This window comes from Rhinolophus ferrumequinum, chromosome 10, assembly GCF_004115265.2.
Source record: "Rhinolophus ferrumequinum isolate MPI-CBG mRhiFer1 chromosome 10, mRhiFer1_v1.p, whole genome shotgun sequence".
Lineage (NCBI taxonomy): Eukaryota > Metazoa > Chordata > Mammalia > Chiroptera > Rhinolophidae > Rhinolophus > Rhinolophus ferrumequinum.
This window is the reverse complement of record NC_046293.1, coordinates 89,796,747-89,810,104: the sequence shown is the minus strand read 5'-3', so window position 1 is coordinate 89,810,104 and position 13,358 is coordinate 89,796,747. Positions and strand designations below refer to the sequence as shown.

General features: G+C 40.9%; 1 protein-coding gene and 1 pseudogene across 1 annotated transcript in view; both read left to right on the top strand.

The window, feature by feature from the left end:
* Positions 1 to 13,358, top strand: part of CACNA2D4 (calcium voltage-gated channel auxiliary subunit alpha2delta 4) — a 134,229-nt gene that overhangs the window by 56,398 nt on the left and 64,473 nt on the right. Inside the window, exon 20 of the mRNA XM_033117701.1 lies at positions 12,527 to 12,588. Coding sequence (XP_032973592.1) covers positions 12,527 to 12,588 — 62 coding nt within the window. The remainder of the gene's footprint in view (positions 1 to 12,526; positions 12,589 to 13,358) is intronic.
* LOC117028264 (60S ribosomal protein L6-like) lies at positions 9,408 to 10,276 on the top strand (annotated as a pseudogene).

The following is a 13,358-nucleotide window of genomic DNA, read 5'->3' as shown; positions in this document are numbered from 1 at the left end:
TTTTACTAGATGGGCTTAAGAGCAGATTGGAGAAAAAGTGGGGCAGTGAATTTGAAGACAGACAAATATAAATAAATTAATCTGAAGAACAGAAAACAATTTTTGAAAAAAATTATTCTCAGTTACCTGTGATCTAACCTACATCTTTGGAATCCCATAAGAAAGGAGAATGAGTGGAGCAGAAAACAAGTGTTTGAAAAAATAATGCACCAAATATCCTGAATTTGGAGAAAAACATCAACCAACAGATGTAAGAATATCAGCAAACCCCAAGCAGTAGAAAAAGAAAATGCTACACCTAGGTACATCATAGTACACCTGCTAAAAAATCAAAGATAAGGGAAGAGCCTAAAAGAAGCTACAGGCAGCTGGCCTTGGTTGGTGGCTTGGCCTCTCCTAGGTACCTGCAAGCCCAGCATGATGGAAGACATCTTCATATCACTCTGTGGCTCATGCCAGGTGACCCTGGGCAGGGCAAAGGTGGCTGCTGGATTTGCCCTGCAGTGGAGCCCCTCCCAGGGCCAGCACACTTGCTGGCCAACTTCAGACCAAGCCAGAGCACCACCCAGCTGCTTCCATAAACGACACATCCAAAGGGCAGACTGGGCAGGCACCAGAGATCTGCTAAAGCAAATCCTGCTCTATAGTCCGGTCCTGAACCACAGCTCCTCCATTGAAGTCACACCCAGTCCTCATAACCAATCAGCCTGAGGGTCAGTCCCTCCCACTGATATGCAAACAGCAACCAAGTTTCAACTATAAAAGGGCACACACGACTGGCACAAGGGACATATCTGGAGCACCAGGCTCAGGTGACTGGGAGACTGTGCCATTGGGCCCCACAAGACACCTACTACATATGGCCACTCTACTAACACTAGGAGACGTAGCACCTCTAACTAATAAATAGAAACAAACACAAGGAGACAGTCAAAATGGGGGGGGGGGGGGGAACATGTCTCAAATGAAAGAACAGAATAAAACTCCAGAAAAAGAACTAAATAAATGCAGACAAACAATCTACCAGACACAGAGTTCACAACACTGTGATTATAAGGATGCTCAATGAAAACTTCTCAGTGAAACTTCAACAAAGAGACAGGAAACATAAAAATGAGATAGAAAAAGTAAAAAAGAACCAGTCAGAAACGAAGAATACAACAACTGAAAAAAAGAATACATTGAGGATGACGTCATAAAATAGCGACGTGAGGTGAGCCTCTTGAACTCTCCCCTGGAATTTACAACAAATCGAACAACTAAACTCCACAAAGGACTCCCTGCATAGCAGACAGGCGAGAAGAAGAGGCTCACTACTGAATTCACCTAAAGGTGGGCGAATCGCACGAGCGGGGGAGGAGGGAAGGGAGAAGTGCGGAGACGGAGCCATGCGGGCGCAGGATACAGACCTAGCTCAGTGCTCCGAGCTCGCTGCATCCCGGAACTACCGCAGCTGCGGGAGAAGGAAGAACTCAGACTGCTAGGGCTCCGCTTATGGCCCACAGGGCTGAGGGGGCTGCATATAACACGGCTGAACCCAAGGCTCACGGAAGAGACCTCGGAGCAAAGACTGAGGGAAGAAGGCTGAAAACGGTGGTTTAAGCCCTCACTGCCCAGCAGAGAACGGAAGCCTTAGGCACTGAGACTAGCCGCCCCCTCCCTACCCTCCCAGAGCTCGCCCCGCCCCCACCTGGCCGGTGCTAGAAGCGGAACAGTAGCAGTGTCAGATCAAAAGAACAGAATATTTGCTGTTCTGAGAACTGTGGACCACAGACACAGATTCGCAGCCCAACTAATTCCGGCAAAGGGGAGGGAGCTGTGGAAGCAGGACTGGCTGTGGTGGTGGTCGCCACCATTGCTCTGGGCCATCTCTCATAACTCAGCCAACCCCTATCCCGACCTGTGTGGGTGGATCCCAGCAGGAATAAACAGAACTGCTGAAACACATGGGCTCTGAATCTGGTGCAGGAAGCACTTTGGAACTTCAAAAGCTCTCCGCATCCCCACAGGGACTATGACCCAGGCAAACTGTTAACAGAGGAGAAGCCCGCTTTCCAGGGAATCCCCCCATTGTGTGAGAAGCTGGAATAGCGCAGAGAAAATGTAATACTAGTGTGAGACAGAATAAAAGGCTGCAACCGGAGAGAAAATAAAACATTCCACCAACAAGTACTGGAAAACAAAAGAAAGACCTCTTTCTATCAACCTGTTGCAGAACCCACTCCTGTAGATGTCTAGGACGAGAAATAATAAATCACGAATTACCACGAATAACCAAGGTAACAAGACAGCTCAGGAAGAAAATGAAAAGTCTCCAGAAAATGGACTTAAAGACATAGAAATATCTGACTTAAATGACAGAGACAACGGGGTCAAAGAAGAAATAAGAGGAGAGATCAAAAGATACATAGAAACAAATGAGAATGAAAATACATCCTACCAAAATTTTGGGGATGCAGCGAAAGCAGTTTTAAGAGGGAAATCTATATCATTACAGGCCTATCTCAAGAAACAAGAAAAATCCCACATAAATAAGCTCATGTTACACCTTAAAGAACTAGAAAAAGAAGAACAAATGAAACCCAAAGTCAGCAGAAGAAAAGGAATAATAAAAATCAGAGCAGAACTAAATGAAACAGAGAACAAAAAGACAATAGAAAAAATTAATGTGACAAGAAGCTGGTTCTTTGAAAAGATTAATAAAATTGACAAACCCTTGGCTAGACTCACTAAGATAAAAAGAGAAAAGACACTAATAAACAAAATCAGAAATGAAAGACAGGGCGTTATCATGGATGCCACAGAAATACAAAGGATCATCCAAGAATACTATGAAGGACTATATGCCACCAAACTCAATAACCTAGAAGAAATGGACAAGTTCTTAGAAACATATAGAATTCCTAGGCTGAACCATGAAGAACTGGAAAATCTAAACAGACCGATCACCAGTAAGGAAATTCAATCAGTCATCCAAAACCTTCCCAAAAGCAAAAGTCCGGGACCAGATGGCTTCACTAGTGAATACTACCAAACCTTCAAAGTGGATCTAATACCTGTCCTGCTCAAACTCTTCCAAAAAATTGAAGAAGAGGCAGTACTCCCTAACTCATTTTATGAGGCCAAAATTACCCTGATACCAAAAGCTGGTAAGGACAGCACACAAAAAAGAAAACTACAGACCAATATCTCTGATGAATACAAATGCAAAAATCATAAACAAAATTCTAGCAAATCGAATGCAACAATGCATTAAAAAGATTATTCATCATGACCAAGTGGGTTTCATTCCAGGAGCACAAGGATGGTTCAACATATGCAAATCCATCAATGTGATACATCACATAAACAAAATAAAGGCCAAAAATCATATGATTATATCAATTGATGCAGAAAAAGCATTTGACAAGATACAACATCCATTTGTGATTAAAACCCTTAATAAAATAGGTATAGAAGGAAAATACCTTAACATAATAAAGGCCATATATGACAAACCCTCAGCTAATATAATAATTAATGGTGAAAAACTGAAACCCATTGTTCTACATTCAGGAACAATGGGTTCCTGTCCCCTATCATCTCTGCTTTTCAATATAGTGTTGGAAGTCCTTGCCAAAGCAATCAGGCAAGAGAAAGAAATCCAGTGGTACCTTGGTTTTCGAACGTCTCCATTGATGAACATTTCAGTTTCAAATGCCATAAATTTTATGGATCTATGGTATCATTAGATAGTAAAATTCATGCTAAATTTGCAGTTTTAGGGGTTAATTTTAAAGGTCTGGAATGGATTAATCCATTTTGCATTATTTTCTAAGGGGAAACTGTGCCTCGGTTTTTGAACGTTTCAGAACTCGAACGGTCTCCAGAATGGATTATGTTCGAAAATCGAGGTACCACTGTAAAAGGCATCCAGATTGGGAATAAAGAAGTTAAACTGTCGCTCTTTGCAGATGACATGATGCTATATATAGAAAACCCTAAACACTCCACCAAAAAGCTATTAGAAACAATCAACGAATACAGTAAAGTTACCGGCTACAAAATCAACATACAAAAGTCCATTGCATTCCTATATACTAACAATGAAATCTCAGAAAAAGAAATTAAAAAAAAACAATTCTTTTTGCAATTGCAACAAAAATAATATAATACCTAGGAATAAACTTAACCAAGGATGTGAAAGACCTATATGCTGAAAGCTATAAGACATTTTTTAAAGAAATTGAAGAATACACAAAGAAATGGAAAGACATTCCATGCTCATGGATTGGAAGAATCAACACAGTTAAAATGACTGTATTACCCAAAGCAATATACAGATTTAATGCAATCCCCATCAAAACCCCAATGGAATTTTTTAAACAAATAGAACAAAAAATCATCAGATTCGTATGGAAACACAAAGACCCAGAATAGCCAAAGCAATCCTAAGAGAAAAGAACAATGCTGGAGGCATCACACTCCCTGACTTTAGCTTGTACTGCAGAGCTACAATAATCAAAACAGCATGTTATTGGCAGAAAAACAGATACACAGACCAATGGAATAGAACTGAGAACCCAGAAATAAAACCACATAAATATGGACAATTTTTGACAAAGAAGCAAAAAAACATACAATGGAGAAAAGACAGCCTCTTCAATAAATGGTGTTGGGAGAATTGGAAAGCCAGGTGCAAAAGAATGAGACTGGACTGCTATCTGTCACCATTTACCAAAATTAATTCAAAATGGATCAAAGACCTAAGCATAAGACCTGAAACATAAACTGCATAGAAGAAAACATAGGTACTAAACATATGGACCTTGGGTTCAAAGAGCATTTTATGAATTTGATTCCCAAGGCAAGGGAAGTAAAAGCTAAAATAAATGAATGGGACTATATCAAATTTAAAAGTTTCTGCACAGCAAAAGAAACCATCGACAAAATAAAGAGGCAACCAACTGAATGGGAGAAGATTTTTGCAAACAGTGCCTCCAATAAGGGGCTAATATCCAAAATATACAAGGAACGCATGAACTTAACAACAAAAAACAAACAACCCAACTGAAAAATGGGTGGAGTACCTGAAGAGACATTTCTCCAAAGAGGACATACAAATGGCAAATAGACATATGAAAAAATGCTCAACATCACTAATCATCAGAGAAATGCAAATAAAAACCATAATGAGATATCACCTCACCCCAGTCAGAATGGCTATCATCAACAAGACAAATAGCAACAGGTGTTGGAGAGGCTGTGGAGAAAAAGGAACCCTCATACACTGTTGGTGGGAATGCAGACTGGTGCAGCCGCTATGGAAGGCAGTGTGGAGATTCCTCAAAAAATTACGCATAGAATTACCGTATAACCCAGCAATCCCTCTCCTGGGTATCTACCCAAAAAGTCTGAAAACATTTATACATAAAGACACGTGTGCTCCAATGTTCATTGCAGCTTTATTTACAGTGGCCAAGACATGGAAAAACACAAAATGTCCTTCAATAGATAAAGAAGTTGTGGTGTATATACACAATGGAATACTATTCGGCGGTAAGAAAAGATGATATAGGAACATTTGTGACAACATGGATGGATCTTGAGCGTATAATGCTAAGTGAAATAAGTCAGACAGAAAAAGCAGAGAACCATATGATTTCACTGATATGTGGTATATAAAACTAAAAACAGCAAAAGAACAAGAAAAACAAATGAAGAAACAAAAACTCATAGACATAGACAATATTTTAGGGGTTATCAGAGGGTAAGGAGGGAGGGGGGCTCTAGAAGAGGGTAAACAGGGTCTAATATATGGTGATGGACAGAGAACTGACTGTGGGTGGTGAACACACAATGTGATTTATAGATGATGTAATACAGAGTTGCACACCTGAAATCTATGTAACTTGACTAACAATTGTCACCCCAATAAACTTTAACTTATTACAAAAAAAAAGAGTATACATTGAGGGAATCAACAGAAGATTAGATGAAGCAGAGGATCGAATCAGTGACTTACAAATTGAGGTACATAAAACACCCAATCAAAACAGCAAAAAGAAAAAAGTATCCAAAGAAATGAGGATAGTTTAAGGGACCTCTGGGACAACATCAAGTGTACCAACATTCACATCCTAGGGGTACCAGATGGAGAAGAGAGAGAACAAGGAACTGAAAACCTCTTTGAAGAAATAATAATTCAAAACTTCCCGAACCTGGTGAAGGAAATAGACATAGAAGCCCAGGAAGTGCAGAGAATCCCAAACATGATGAACCCAAAGAGGCCCACACCAAGACACATCATAATTAAAATGCCAAAGGTTAAAGGCAAAGAGAGAATCTTAAAAGTAGCAAGACAAAAGCAGTTAGTTTCCTACAAGGGAACCCCCATAAGATTGGTAGCTGATTTCTCAACAGAAACTTTGCAGGCCAGAAGGGATTGGCATGAAATATTCTGTAATGAGAAGCAAGGACCTACAACCAAGATTGCTCTACCCAGCAAGGCTGTCATTTAGAATCGAAGGACAGACAAAGAGCTTCCCAGACAAGAAAAACCTAAAGGAGTTCATCACCACCAAACCAGTATTACAAGGAATGTTAGAGGGACTTCCTGAAGAAGAAAAAGAAGAAAAAGGAAAAGGAGGAGGAGGAGAAATCAAATATATGAATAATAAAATGGTAATAGCTACATACCTATCAACAATTACTTTAAATGTAAATGGATTAAATGCTCCAATTAAAAGACATGGTGGGTGGTGATGGAAGGAGTGATGGAAGGACTCTGGGTGGTGAACACATAATGTAATTTATAGATGATGTGATACAGAATTGTCCACCTAAAATCTATGTAATTTTACTAACAATTGTCACCCCAATAAATTAAAAAAAAAAAAAGACATGGTGGTGGGGGAGGCCTGAATGGATAAGAAAACAGGACCCTTACATATGCTACAAGAGACTCACTTTAGATTTAAAGACACACAGAGACTGAAAGTAAAGGGATGGAAAAAGACATTCCATGCAAATGAAAAAAAAAAAGTTGCAGTAGCAATACTTATAATAAACAAAATAGACTTTAAAACAAAGGCTATATCAAAAGACAAAGAAGGACCCAGTAATCCCACTTCTGGGTATTTATCTGAAGAAACCCAAAACACACCTCGAAAGGACATGTGTATCCATATGTTCAGTGCAGCTTTATTTGCAATAGCCATGATATGGAGGCAAACTGGCTGTCCATCAGTGGATAAATGGATAAAGAAAAGGTGGTACATATATACAATGGAATATTAGCCATAAAAAAGAATGAAATCTTGCCATCTGTGGCAGCATGCATGGATGGACCTGGAGGGTATTGTGCTGAGTGGAGCTTCAGACAGAGAAAGAAAAATGCCATATGATTTCACTTACATGTGGAATCTAAAGAACAAAATAAACAAACAAACACAACAGAAACAAACTCATAGATACAGAGAACATTTTGATGTTTGCCAGATGGGAAGTGGTTTGGGGGTGGGGGTGAAAAGGGGAAGGGATTAGGAAATACAAACTGGCAGGTACAAAATAGTCATGGGGGTGTAAAATATAGCATAAGGAATATAGTGAATAATGTAGTAACTATGTATGGTGTCAAATAGGTACTAGATTTATCGGGGTGATCACTTTGTAAGTTATATAAATGTCTAATCACTTTGTTGTATACCTGAAACCAATATAATATTGTGTGTCAACTGTAATTGAAAGAAAAAAAGAGGTGTGGGTCATGCTGAAGCCAGATGCTACTTGTTTGAGGTTTGTGAACCTCTGAGAGATTTTTAGAAAAGTCAGAAGCATGAGCCAAGACAGGCCATTTGTGTGAAAGCTGCCACTGGAAGCAGCTTTAGTGGGCCCACACGTTGGGTGGGGCAGGGTCTCAGGGAATCATCAGGTGGGTCGATTGATGTTAGCCAAGTTGAGACTCAGGAATGGTGGCTGTCTGTATCTTCATGCTGGGAGGGGGGAAGGCTGTCAAAGGAAAAATGGCTTCCACCAGTACTTCTGTCTGGAAGAGAGGTGTCCCTCCAGCCCTTGCCCTGAAGCCAGACAACTCAGCTCCTCCCTGGATTTCCCTGGCATCTTTCAAGCTGCTGCCTCAGACCTGGAGCTCAGAGCAAGTGAGTCCATCAGCAAGTGAGTCCATCAGTGAGTAAGTCGGTGTGTGGACACTTTAAAAGGAACACTTGGGACTCCAGCCACAATTTCTGCTGGTTTTCATAGCCAGAAGTTGTGGGAACTCCTCTTCTCAGCACTGAAACCCTGGGCTGGGGAGCCTGTGTGGGGCTGGGACCCCTTGCTCCTCTGGGTCTCCAACCATCCTACCAGTCTCAGGGTGGCTTCTTTTGTATGTCCTTAGTTACAGGACTCCTGTTCAGCTAGACCTCAGACAATTCTCAGTGATGGTTGTTCTGTAGTTTAGTTGTAATTTTGATGTGGTCATCAGAGGAAGCAAGCACAGCATTTACCTACCCTGCCATCTTGACCGGAAAATTGAAATTATTTTTAAATTCCAATTTCAATAGCATAAAACAACATAAAATACTTAGGGGTGTGTGTATGTGTGTGTGTGTATATATATATATATATATATATATATATATATATATATATATATACACATATATATTTAAATTTAATAATTTAAAACTACAGAGCATTGCAGGAACATTTTCAAAGAAAAAATTAAATATAGAGAAAGATATAACCATGTTTATGGATTGTGAGATCAACATTGTTAAGATGTCCATTCTCTCCAAATTGATCTATAGCTCCAACACAACCCCAATCAAAATTTGAATAGACTTCTTCTAGATATAGAAGAAGGTGAATAGAAGAAGGTGATTCTAAAATCTATATGAAAATGCAAAGAGCCTAAAATGACCAAAAATACCTTGAAAAAGAATAATAAATTTGGATGATTCACACTACCTGATTTTAAAACTAACTATAAAGCTACTGTAACCAACCAAGGTAGTATTCACATAAGAATAGACAAAGGGATTGAGAATCCAGAAATAAACTCACATATGATCAATGATTTTCAATAAAGACACTAGTAAATCAACGGAGAAAGGGAAGTCTTTTTAACAAATGGTGCTAGAACAACTGAATAAGTGTATGAAAAAAATAAACACTGAGCCATTCACAACATACACAAAAATTAATTTGAGATGGATCATAGCCCTCAATGTAAAAGCAAATACTATAAAGCTTCTGCAAGAAAACATAGGAGAAAATCTTCACAACCTGAGATTATGCAAAGATTTTTTTAGACAAACACGAAAAGCGCTAAACACAAAATAAAATTTGATAAAGTAGACTTCATCAAAAGCAAAAAGTTCTGCACATCAAAAGTCACCATTAAGAGCTCTTCCCCATCTTGCAAGATGGCGGGTGAAAAAGCTGAGAAGCCGGACACTAAGGAGAAGAAACCTGAAGCCAAGAAGGCTGATGCGGGTGCAAGGTTAAGGGTAACCTCCAGGCCCAAACACCTATGAAGGGAAAGTCCCACTGCATCCGAACCCTTGTCCTGGTCAGAGGAATCAGGGGATATTCCCAATAGGCTATGTGTTCCCAAAAGGCCATGTACAAGAGGAAGTATTCAGCAGCTAAAGTGAGGATTGAAAAGAAAAAGGAGAAGAGTCTTGCTACTGTCACAAAAACAGTTGGTGGCGACAAGAATGGTGGCACCCGAGTGGTTAAACTTTGCAAAATGCCTAGATATTATCCCACTGCAGATGTGCCTCGAAAGCTGCTGAGCCCTGGCAAGAAGCCCTTCAGTCAGCACCTGAGAAAACTTGGGGCCAGCCTGATCCTCACTGGGCGCCATAGAGGCAAGAGGGTGGTTTTCCTGAAGCAGCTGAGCAGTGACTTGCTACTTGTGACTGGACCTCTGTCCCTCCATCGAGTTCCTCTGCGTAGAACACACCAGAAATTTGTCATCACCACCTCCACCAAAATTGATACCAGTGGTGTGAAAATCCCCAAGCATCTCACTGATGCTTACTTCAAGAAGAAGAAGCTGCGTAAGCCCAGGCACCAGGAGAGGGAGATCTTCCACACAGAGAAAGAGAAATACGAGATTACGGAGCAGCGCAAGGTTGATCAGAAAGCCTGATCAGAAGACTCGCAAATTCTGCCAAAAACCAAAGCTGTTCCTCAGCTCCAGGGCTACCTCCGCTCTGTGTTTGCTCTCACAGATGGGGTTTATTCTCACAAACTGGTGTCCCAAATTAATTATGAAGAACCTAATTAAATGCCTGAACTGTTAAAAAAAAAAAAGTCACCATTTAGAAAATGAAAAAGCAAGGTACAGACTGTATCCAGAATATATAAAGAACTCCTACAAATTATTAACAAAAGGACTAACAACCCAATAAAAAATGGTCAAAATACTTGAGCGGACTCTTCACAAACACACATGACCAATAAGCACAAGAAAAGATGCTCGGCTCTCACTCAATGGAGAAATACAAACTAAAACCGCAGTGAGGTCCCATTTCACACCTTCTACAATGGCTGAAGTTTAAAAGACTGATAACACCAAATTCTGACAAAGATGTAGAGAAATTGGAATTTGTACATTGCTGGTTGAAGTATAATAAAACAACTTAGGAAAATTGTTTGGCAGTTTTTTATAAAAGCAAACATACATTTAGCATACAACCCAGCAACTCTATTCCTAGGTATTTATCAAGATAAATGAAAACATGTCCACAAGAAGTCTGGTTCAAGAATGTCTATAGCACCTTTATTCATTACAGACCCAAACTGGAAACACCCTAGAGGCCCATGAGTGGGTGGATGTAAAAGCCAACTAATGGATTCGCACATTGGAGTACTACTCGGCAATAGAAAGAAACACACTGCTGACAGACTCAGCAGCATAGATGGAGCGTAAGGACATCACATTGAGCAAAAGAAGTCAGACACAAAAGGGTACATACTATAAGGACAGGCAAACTGAAAGAAAATCAGTAAAATGCTCCTAAGCCATAAGAAGAAGGAGAAGAGGAAGAAGGAGAAAGAGAAAGAGAAGGAGGAAAAAAAAACGGGCAAAACTCATCTATGGTGATAGAATTCAGAACAGAGTTCACCCATGGAGGGCTGGGATGGGGATTGACTAGAAGGGGGCAAAGAGATTTTAAAGACTGCGAACCTTCCATATCTTGACTGGGGAGATAATTGCATAGCTGTATATATTTACCAAAACTAATGGAATGATACACTTAAGATCTGTGCATTTTGCCTTTTTCTTTGATTGATAAAAAAAAGGAAAAATTTAAGAGACGCTCTCCAGTCCCGACACTCAGACCAGCCTCACCCCAGAGTACCAGGCTCCCAAACCCATGGCCGTCCTTGCTGGCTCCCGACTGCCCCGTGACTACTGAGGGAGGGAAGCTGGAGAGAGCATCGAACTGAAGCAGAGGGGCCGGAGGGCATCACCTGGGATGAAGCCAGTGCCGGAGAACTGTTTATTTGGATTTGGGCTAAAGCCAATTTGCTATAGAAACTAACCTTTTTTTTCCGTCCCTTTCCCCCTGTGTCCCTTTCAACATGTTACTCCAATTCCAAAGTGGAAAAAAGCCAGAAAAGAAGTGAAGGGAATAAGAGCAACTCCTGAGCCAAGCGCAACATGTGGCTTTCCCCAATGACATAAGTTTGAGTCCGTGGACCAGACAATCCGTAGAACTTTAGAGCCCAGAGCAAATCTTGCTTTTCCCTAGACCCACACCCTACTATTAAAAACACACTCACGACCTCATAGCACCTGTATGCAAGAGACGCTATTGTTAGTCCTGATTTATAAATGAGAACTCTGATGCTTGGAAAAGTGAAGTGACTTCCCCCAGAGCACACAGCTCAAATCCAGCTCTGTCCAATGCTCAGCCCATGCCCTTAGCCACTGCATACACTACCTGATGTCCTAATTTATGCAAATTCAACTGAAACCTAAAGACGGCAGTCTTAGAAGGAAAAGGGAATTGTAAAGGGTGACACGGCCGTATTCGAGAGAGGGGAAAGTTGGTGGTGAGTCGGACACATGTGAGCTCCAGAAGCATTTAGCACGACCTAGGTTCTCTCCAACTGTGTAAATATTCAACTCTGGTCCCATGTGAGCCTGGAATCACTGTCTGCACCTGCACTGTCCAATACAGTAACCATTAGCCACATGACAATCTAAATTTCTCTTAACTGAAATTTAAAAATTCATTTCCTCACTTGCACATTTCAAGGCTCAGTGGTCACACGTGCCTGGTAGCCATGTTATGGGACAGCACAGGTCTGGCCCTTGGTCCTTTAGTCAGGCCACCCCCAAGGCTGCAGTTTGCTGGGCCTGCGATGATTCTGTCTGCGGTGCCGGACGAGGCATTCTGCTGATGGTCAGGGAAGGGATCAGAAGTGAGGGAAGTGGCACAGAGGTGATGACACCCCAAGGACATGGTGGAGGAGGTGGGTGGCAGTCAGGCATTCTTCTCTCCAGCAAACATCCTTTCTTTTTCAGAAGAGAGTTATTTTCTTGACCAATGACTACTTCTTCACAGACATCAGTGACACACCTTTCAGGTAAGGAACCCGTGTAGTATTTATAAGGAAGACAGGTAGCTGGAACATGGATACCAACAACTCAGGGTACAGTTTTCAAGTCTAAGGATGCATTTACTCATAGTTGGCAAATTTGTGGTAACAGAGAAAGACCCAGAGAGGTCTAGATCTGCTTTGACAGTAGAGTCTAATGTGCAGAGTCTGGAAACAAACTGCCTGGGTTTGAATCCCAGCTTCACCTCTTAAAGGCTGTGTGACCTTTGCCAAGTTGCTTAACCTCTCTGTGCCTTAGATGCCTTATCTGTAAAATGGGGGTAATAATAGTAGCTGCTTCTTGGCAGTATTGTGAGGATTTAATGACATAATCTACTTAACATTCTTAATGCATGCAGTTGTAAACAATTGTTAGACGAAAGATCAAATTTGAAGATCTCCTAGGTTTCCTCCAACTGTATAAATACTCAACTCTAGGTAACATCCAGATTAGGAAAGTAATAGCCCTTACCTCTAAGTTACCTCATTTTCCAATAAAGCGTGGTTCCCAGCCCTGACTGTTGACTAGAATACCTGCCCAGACCCCATCCAAACCAATTTATTCAGAATTTCTAAAATGAAGCCTGGACACTAGTATCTCTTAAAGCTCTCTAGGTGATTCAGATATTCGGCCAAGGCTTAAAAGCGATATTCTACGAGGAGAGAGAGGAAGGCATGGTGGGATTTACTGGGTGGGAAAGGACTCTCTTACTTGTGGGGCCCTGTGAGATATAAAGACCCTTCGACATTCCAGGGGG